The following is a 9,208-nucleotide window of genomic DNA, read 5'->3' as shown; positions in this document are numbered from 1 at the left end:
AAAAAAAAAAAAAAAAAAAAAAAAAAAAAAAAAAAAAAAAAAGAAAAAGAAAAGAAAAGAAAAGAAAAAAGAAATATATATATATCAACAAAGTCTTAGTAGGGTCCTCCAAATGGAGAAGATGAAGATGATCCTAGCAATACATGGGTGAAATACCTGCAAATTCATGATATCATTTAACTTCGTCTTGTTTATGTGATTTTGGGGATTGGAAGTTAGAAGCTTTAGAAATTTCAATCGTAACTACAACTCATAAATAAAGTATTCAATAACTTCGACTTATAAATGTAGTTCAAAAGACAACCTCACAATTTATCTATAACACGCTCAAGATTAAGATTGTATCACATCATCCAACATTCTTTCATAGTTGCACAAAGTAACAACAATTATAATAAAGTTCTATCTTTCTAAGTTTTCGATGAATCGCTCTCGACCCGGATAAAGATTTACGCAATATAGATAGAATCGAAGACGATACTAGATAGTCTCAACATGGTTCAGTTTCTATTATACTCTTAACACAGATCATAGGCTAAACATAACAAAATCCCTCCAGCAAAGAACAATTCACAAATCCTACTTCATGAAACTCGGCAAAGAACAATTCACAGTTAATGGAAGTTTATGTAATGTTTTACCTTCACAAGAATTCAGAAGGTGAATTGGCATCTGGCTTCCCGTTGTCATCCAATTCCCCAGGATGTTGCAAGTTCTGCAGAACTTGAGATGGCAAAGCCCCCAATCCGTCATTTGCAGAGCCAAAATACTGGCAGAGAAGCCTTGCAATTACCCCCAAAATCTGCATTTGATTCTGAAACGCATCCGCTTGCATTTGCATCATCTGTTTCTCATGTTCGATCTGCATTTCTACCATCCGTTCTCTCCATTCCATCTCTTCTTCTTCCATTTTCTCTTCCATTCTCAGCCTCTTTCTTCTTTCTTCCTCGAATTCCCTTTCCATTCTCATTCTGTTCTCAAACTCTCTTTGCCGCCATTGAAGCTCTCTCTCTTCAACCTCAAGCTCTCTGTTGTCCAATTGTTCTTCCTTTTCGTTTATCAGTTTCTCCTTCTTCAGCTCTGTGTTCTTCATCTTTTCTTCTCTTTCACCTTCGTTTTTCTCCCTTCTGAATGCTCTCTCTCTTCTCTGTTCTTCCCTCTTCGCTGCCATGTCTCTCAATTCCAAAACTCGCATCGCTACCATTCCCAATCGCCTGTTCAATCCAGAATCCTTCTTCGATTTTCTCGTCTCCGATATCTCGATTTCGCCAAATCCGCTGCGTTTCCCCTCGTTTCCAACAGCTTTCACCCCCTCACAACCACCGCCATCGTCTTTCGCGCCGCCGTGTTCTTTCGCTTTCAGATCTTCATCCTCTTCCTCCTCCTCTTCCTCTTCTTCCTCCTCCAAATCATCAGAATCCACGCCAATTCCGAATTCCGAATCCTCGCTGCCGTCGAAACCAACAGCAGCGGCGTTACCAAACACCAGCCTCTTCCCCTTCAAATCGAGAGGGAAATCTCCGAAAACCTCCTTGTATTTCATGAAATTCTGCCAGTGATTCTCACCGTCCTTCCAATTGAAATCGTCATCGGAAACCCTAATCTTCTGCTTGACGCCTAGGTATTGATGGCGCATGTTCTGGACCTTGATGGAGACGTCCCGCCATGACCAGCGAAAGGGGAAGCTGAGAGGATCGTGAATATGGTGAACGGAATTGACATGGTCAGCGATGGGCTTGAACTTCTTCTCACGAGTCTTGAGCTTGGCTAGGGTTCCACAGTTGAGAAGCTCCGAGTATTTGGAAAGAAGCGTTTCTTCTTCTTGCTCCGACCATTTCTTCCGCTTCATTCGGGCGGCTTGTCTGGAAAGTCCACACCCATTCCCAAAAGGTTAATTCTTCTTCTTCTTTTTTTTTTTTTAAAAAAAAAAATTAACATCATCAGGTCTAATATTCTTTAGAAATTACAAAATAAAAATAAAATAAAAATAATATATATATATATGCTAATAAATTTCTATGAGTAATGGTTTAAAAATTATTTCAAAAAATTATATCTCCAAATAACTTAAATTAAATTCTAGAAATTCGAGACTTAGAATAAAGGAGTACGTTTATTAAGGTTACGATTTTCAAACATACATCAAAATCGAATTTTAAAAAATAAAAAAGAATCTTAATTTTTTACAAAAATTTAAAATTTAGATATTCAATAATTACGAGATTATAGAATTAAATTAAGATAATTATATGAATTATAAATTTTTCTCATTACAAAAGGAGTTATTTTTAGTAAAAACTATAAAACTTTAATAAATTTTAAAAATTTGAAAATTGAGAATAAATTTATAATTTTTTAAATTAAAAAATTCAGACGAGTAGTATCTTAATATAGATGGTGTTCCCACACGTAATTTCACGGCATTTCGACGACCAGAGCATCGGGCAGTGGTATTTTCGTAATTTTAACATCGGTTCTTTCTCCTATAAATTTCCGGCCACCGTAATTGATTTACGTTCCCCAATTTTCCTCTATTGTTGCAGTTGAGCATTAACTTGCAGTTTCAGTTTCTTCCGCTTCGTTGAAAGTTTCTCTCAGCTCGCATTTTCCTGCAGCAATCTCTTGTTTGACGCATTTTGTTTCGTGGAATTGAATCAATAATTGAGTTCTCCGGACCTTCCGGAACAGCAAATGACGCCGCCAATTCTCTCGTTAGCTCTGCCGTCGGCGACTGGTCGAGTTCTCAGTATTCAATCCCACACCGTTCAGGTTTGTTCAATTGTTTTCGACGATTCCGGATTGTTTTGGTTGAAATCGACATAAATTTGATAGTTAGCTTGTTTTGGTTCCTCTATTAGGTTTCTGCATAAGTTTCTTTCAGTTTTTTTTGTGAATTTGTATCGTTGAAGTTGATGTTCTTGTTAGGAGTGTTGTGTTTTGGAGAGAGTTGACTTCGATTGTTTATTTGTACTAGTTCTTGTATTGTTCTTGATTGTCTTTATTTCCATTCCATTAGTTTGAGTTAAATGAATTGTTCGCTTGTGTTCTGCCGTAGGGATATGTCGGGAACAAATCAGCTGTTTTCCCTCTCCAACTATTGGGCTATGATGTAGATCCAATAAATTCCGTGCAGTTCTCAAACCACACAGGCAAGCTGATTCTATTTCTTCACTCAAATGGTCTCAGAACTCTGAGGCCTAATATACGGTGCGATGCCTTTTGTCATTACGCATAAGTCCTGGTTTGATTTCGTAGTGTTTGTGAAAGTGGATTATGGTTCGTTTTGAAAATAAAACAGGATATCCGACTTTCAAGGGCCAAGTTTTGAATGGAGGACAATTATGGGACTTAATTGAAGGGCTCGAAGAAAATGAGTTGTTGTACTATACTCATTTGTTAACAGGTACTTTGGTTTTTCATTAAATGATTTGGTGTCCAGTATAATTTGGTAACTTTACAATATAAATCTTTACCAATGAATTCCATGTCGCTTCATGATAGCAAGGCAGAAAAGCAGAAAAGCAGAAATATGTCTCATAGACATTGAGAATTATGCTAAACTATTGCCATCTTTACGTATAAAGATCCTGCAAATGCATACAGTAGAATTTATTATTCTTATTTTTCAGCCAGTGTGAGTTTTGCTATAATATTTACTTATGGATTGTGCAGGTTATATTGGTTCCGTTTCTTTCCTCAACACAGTGTTAAAAGTTGTTGAAAAGCTTCGCTCAGTGAACCCTAAGTTAACATATGGTCAGTTAGATTCAAATTCCTTATGCTTTATTATCTTTTCTCCTTATCCATATATATGTTTTGGTAAATGTATGAGTTCTTGGTATCCTAGAAGTAGTAAGCTACAAGGAAAATATTTTTATCAAAAACAAAAGAGAGAGAAAAGGAGAAGAAGAAGAAGAAGAAGAAGAAGAAGAAGAAGCTCTGAGGATTATAATTTTCTAATGCATTTTTTTGCTCACAAGGGACAATCTTGGTCATTGATTGATAATTCATTATTCAAATCCCAGAATTTCTCAGGTCCCATTGCCTTTATAGCATGTAAGAGAATGCTACTCGACAAAATTGTGAAGATTAGATGGAACTTTTGTGTAGATTTTTACTTTTTAAAATGGATGGAATTTATTTACATGTTTTAACAAGAAACCAAAATTTTGTAGTTATGTTGAAAGGATTAATTTGTGAGCCACCTATTGAACCATGTTCTCATTATATTTAGTGTCCTTTTCCAGTATGTGATCCTGTGATGGGTGATGAAGGGAAGCTTTATGTTCCGCAAGAACTGGTATCTGTGTACCGTGAGAAGGTGAGAAATCCAGCTCATTCTGTCCTGCTGATGCTTGATTACTCAATCATTTAATCTTACCTTTAGTTAATTTTTTTATTGCAATCGGCTATTGAACTTTTCAATGTTTCAGTGCTTTAATATCTGACCATTAAAAATGAAATTCCTATCCTGCGTTTAGAAGTTAAACAGTCATTTAACCATCTGCTATTTATATTCCCTTTTTCCATGTTCTTGACTATAAAACTTTTTTGATGAGTCCAATTCATGGCTAGGTTGTCCCAGTGGCTTCAATGTTGACTCCTAATCAATTTGAAGCTGAACAATTGACTGGGTTAAGGTAATTTAAATTACAGTGCAAACTGGTATGGTTGGCAGTGGAGAATAGGTGCGATATCCATTTCATTGAGCAAAATTTGATTAGACACTCTTTCTTGAAACTTCTTCGAACTTGGCCCCTTCTTCCATCCATCAATCTTAATATTTCGGATTTTCCTATTTAATTCTATATAACAATTAGTATCTTTTCTTTGAAACCCTGGAATAAATTCAAATGAACCTCAACAGTTCTGACAAAGACTTGGCAGTATTCAGTGCTTGAGCATCCTTTTTTCCTTGCTTCAGATGGCGTTATTTGAGAAGCCTTGCTTTTTGCAGGATCCAATCTGAGGGAGATGGTAGGGAAGCTTGTAACATTCTTCATGCTGCAGGACCTACAAAGGTAAGAATTATGAATGTGTCTATTGGCCTGTTAAAAAGTGGATGTTCTTAGGTAGTTCTTATTCGAGTGCATGCTCTAGTAGTCAACTACCATGAATGAGAGACACTGGAGGTAAATGAACCCTTGTAGGAGTGATTCTCTTGAATCTCGATCTTACGTTCTTTACGTATCAAGAGAAATGTTAGATGGCAGTTGACACATTTATGCTTGTCTCAGTTAGATAATTGATGCATCATAACCATAGTTTGGCAATGTGATTTGGACTATAACAAAATAGCTGTGATCTTAAATAAGATCAATAACTTAATAAAATATAATTACCAAGTGAGTTAAGGATTTATTTTGTGAGCACTTCAAACATCTTTTGTTTTTCAGGCTTTTCTCGATACTGTTGATACAAAATTTCGGATAATAGGTGCTTATCTTTTTAAGAATTCCAACTTTTACAGCTGCAGTCTTTTCTTCTTTAGGCGATTAGAACTTGTCCTAGCATAACACACCTAGCTGTCAAAACTTTGTTATACTTATACCTTGAAATTTATAATTCTATCCCCTTTAATAAACATAAATACGGTTCATTCTGTGGCTGTCAACCTTTTGTAAATGTCGGACATCATTCTAAATGTTGTTTTCCCGTGCTATCTATATCTCTGTAATCTGATGTGTTAGTCACGTTAAACATCTCAGGTTGTGATAACAAGCATAAGTATGAACGGTGAACTTCTTCTCATTGGCAGCCATCAGAAGAATGAGGTGGAAATTTTTCATTTTATATTGAACTGAATTCTTGCAGTTTGAGATCTGTTGTTTTTTGGGTGCATTCTTTTAGTCTTGCAAAGCTATAAGAAAATTGCATGAGCCCGAGAAAACTAATTAACCATAAACCTTTTTTTTTTTCCTGATGAAACCCAAATGACTGCCTGGTTAGATTGCCAGATGTATCATCATCACTGTCTGAAATAGCGTAATAAACTGATGTTCCAAGCATATGTTACTTTCCTGTGTTACTTGTGTTTGCTACTTGAAACAACAGTTGACAACTTCCCTCATTTATGAACAATTTTTTTAATTATTTTTTATTTTGAGGTGGGAGGGATGGCGTAGGGAGTTGATGCCACTGGTTCAGGTTACAAGTTCTTCACAACTAAGAAAGAGAGTTGACAAGACTTTCAAAGGAAGATGAGCAAGGACTAATGACATTGGAAAGGACAATACTTTATTTCCATTCATTAACGTGTGGATGGTTCCAGCAACTCATGTCAACACCCTAAACCGAATGTCCATCAATGAACTCAAAAAGAGAATCTTCTGTTCTTTGGCTAGGAAAAAAAATCATATCACTAGATGATTCAAGCCACTCAAAATGCACCGGCATAGTAGGTTTGTCTTCCTTCTTCAAGCTTCTTTCATGCTACCCCGAGGGGAAGGTTCAACCTCATTCTTTGCGTACTTCACCTGCTACACTCTTCCTCCAAATGGGAGTCTTAAATGTCAAACCTCCATTTGTGAGATCCCACATCGGTTGGAGAGGGGAACGAAAATTCTTTATAAGGGTGCAGAAACCTCTCTTTAGCAGACGCGTTTTAAAATCTTGAGGGGAAGCCTGGAAGGGAAAGCCCGAATAGGACAATATCTGCTTGTGGTGGACTTGGACTGTTACAAATGATATTGGAGTTAGACACCGAGCGGTGGTGCTAGCGAAGAGGCTAAACATGGAAGGGGGGTGGACACCAGGCAGTGTGCCAGTGAAGACGTTGGGCCCTAAAGGGGGGTGGATTTGGGATCCCATATCGATTGGAGAGGGGAACGAATGTCATAGAGGACGTTGGGTCTCGAAGGGGGGTGGATTGTGAGATCCCACATCGGTTGGAGAGGGGAACAATGCATTCTCTATAAAGGTGTGGAAATCTCTCCTTAGCAGATGCGTTTTAAAACCTTGAGAGCAAGCCCGGAAGGGATAGCCAAAAGAGGACAATATATGCTAACGGTGGGTATGGGCTGTTAGAAAAACCTCCGATAGTCTTAAATACTGCATCAACCCATCCCATTCTTCTAGGCTTTTATTCATGTTTTGCTCAAAGATCTATTGAGGACTGGACGATTGTTATTCAGAGATGTCTCTTTCAGTGGTTATTGACTTAAAATAAAAAAAGACCCACAAATGTTTTTTAGTTCCTTGTACCTTAACTTCATGAGATAGTGACATTCTAAGTTGTGACAATACTGTCAAGTTAGACTCCTTTGTTTTCAGAAGTGTTGGCGATTGCTAGATACCTTCAAGTTAAATTTTGAAGATGGGTTGAGTTGCCACTGAACACTCAAAGCCAACTTCATGGTTATTAGGGTGTTTTGATTGAGATTATAAGTGTTCTGTCCACCCTCACAACCTTTTATACTCATAGGGAATGCTTGTGGAGGTTTTTGTTGAGTGTGCAATAATGACCCTAAGAAAACTTGGCATCGTGGAAGCTCTCACTGAAGTGAAGCAAAAGTTTACAGGCCTTGTCCTAGTCGAGATTCCCTTCCCTTCCACTTCATCCACCTTATTTGTTTCTTACACCCTTGTAGCCCCTTTCTTCTATGCATATCGGTTGATTAGAAGGTTGCCAGCATGCATGGGCCTTTACTTGGGAAGTGATAGTTAATTTCGGTAATGAAAGATTTAACCCTTTTCTTTTCTTTTTCAGGTTACATGAATAAAGAAACATAACATATGTTTTACTTAGGGTTTGAGCAGCTAACGTTTGGAAATTTTATTGTATTTTATATTTTATTATGGTTTGCATTGCATACACTTGGTCTAATTGCAATATCCTAACCTTGATGTCATAGGGCCAATCTCCTGAACAATTTAAGATCGCAATTCCCAAGATTCCTGCATATTTCACGGTATGAAAATCTCTCTTCTAATTTCACTTGCAATGTTCATCTCCTTGAGCTGAGGTCGATGTCAAAAAGAAATTATTGTTCTATTTAAACAATGCATGGAGACCTCGTGCGTCTAGATAAGAAACTTATAGAAAACTACCATAACTGGTGGGCTCAATCAAGCAAGTCATTTATCAGAGTGTGTGTAGGAAAATGACTTCTCTTCTGGTACGATTTAGTGTTTATTGTTCATAGCATCTATGCAAGTTCTTGAAAAGAATATGCTAATTTATAGGCAGAATCTTTACACGTTGGTAGAAGATTTCTTTCTTTTCCTCTGTCTCTGTCTCTCTCTCTCTCAACCCATGAAAAGTAATGGCAATAAAGTAGGAAGTGTTAATTTCAGAAATTCCTTTTCCATCTCTAACCGAGTTCCGAAATAAGATCCTTCTTGAATATCATATATTTCTGTTTGCTTTTCTCCTGATTTGTATCGATCTCAAACCATTGGTTCGTTTCTCATTGTATTGGTCCCATCCAGATCCTTTTCTATAGATTAACATGTCTTTGTAAATGCACTTGTAGGGAACTGGTGATCTTACGACTGCACTTCTTCTTGGTTGGAGCAATGTAAAGCCCCTAACTTAAATTTTATTGAAAATAGATAACCTCTTGTTTACAGTATCGTTCTCGTCAAATAATAGTTCGTTATGTTACCAGAAATATCCTGAACACCTTGATTTGGCGGCAGAGCTTGCAGTCTCAAGTTTGCAGGTTTTTCTTCCTTCCCTGTTTGTTTTGTTTCTAAAATTATTTGTTTTTCTGACTTTGCTCTACAAATAGAAATGTTGGTCATTATTCATGTGCGTTGCATATTATTATTTTGTGTCATCATTGGAGACGAAACATCCCATCAACCACAAAAACAACCCCAACAACTACCCTCTCCTAACGAACTTTTGGGACTGATAGATTTTCTATTTTTACAAATTAAGCTCACGAGCACTACTTCCATTTATGTATTCTTTAATTTTTAGAATTAAAATAGCATTTTTGTGTCTTAAATTTGATTAAGAATTCACATAACAGAAAATTTATAAGAAAGTAACAGAAAATTGATATTATGAAATTATTATAAAATAAAGCTGTGAAAAGGCCGTTAGAGATGTAGTCAGTTGATCAATCTATAATTCTAGTCACTCGGGTGGTTCGCTCTCGAAGCTCTGTAGGTAGCCATTTTGATTTATGACAATGTAATTTCTTTTGAGAGTTATAATTTTTTTTTTTTTTTTTTTTTTTTTTTTTTTTTTTTTTTTTTT

The 9,208-nt window shown here is 36.5% G+C and overlaps 1 protein-coding gene across 1 annotated transcript in view; it reads left to right on the top strand.

Annotated features, from left to right (window-relative positions):
• Positions 1–2,383: 2,383 nt before the first annotated feature.
• The window catches only part of LOC111452161 (pyridoxal kinase-like), an 8,404-nt gene continuing 1,579 nt past the window's right edge, over positions 2,384–9,208 (top strand). The window contains exons 1-12 of the mRNA XM_023092734.1: positions 2,384–2,450; positions 2,544–2,769; positions 3,056–3,149; positions 3,299–3,403; positions 3,673–3,756; positions 4,248–4,321; positions 4,576–4,640; positions 4,958–5,021; positions 5,709–5,774; positions 7,854–7,910; positions 8,475–8,519; positions 8,610–8,663. Of these exons, the coding sequence (XP_022948502.1) occupies positions 2,692–2,769; positions 3,056–3,149; positions 3,299–3,403; positions 3,673–3,756; positions 4,248–4,321; positions 4,576–4,640; positions 4,958–5,021; positions 5,709–5,774; positions 7,854–7,910; positions 8,475–8,519; positions 8,610–8,663 (786 nt within the window). The 5' untranslated portion in view covers positions 2,384–2,450; positions 2,544–2,691. The remainder of the gene's footprint in view (positions 2,451–2,543; positions 2,770–3,055; positions 3,150–3,298; positions 3,404–3,672; positions 3,757–4,247; positions 4,322–4,575; positions 4,641–4,957; positions 5,022–5,708; positions 5,775–7,853; positions 7,911–8,474; positions 8,520–8,609; positions 8,664–9,208) is intronic.

This window comes from Cucurbita moschata, unplaced genomic scaffold, assembly GCF_002738365.1.
Source record: "Cucurbita moschata cultivar Rifu unplaced genomic scaffold, Cmos_1.0 Cmo_Scf00014, whole genome shotgun sequence".
Taxonomy (NCBI): domain Eukaryota; kingdom Viridiplantae; phylum Streptophyta; class Magnoliopsida; order Cucurbitales; family Cucurbitaceae; genus Cucurbita; species Cucurbita moschata.
This window is presented reverse-complemented; position numbering and strand designations above follow the sequence as displayed.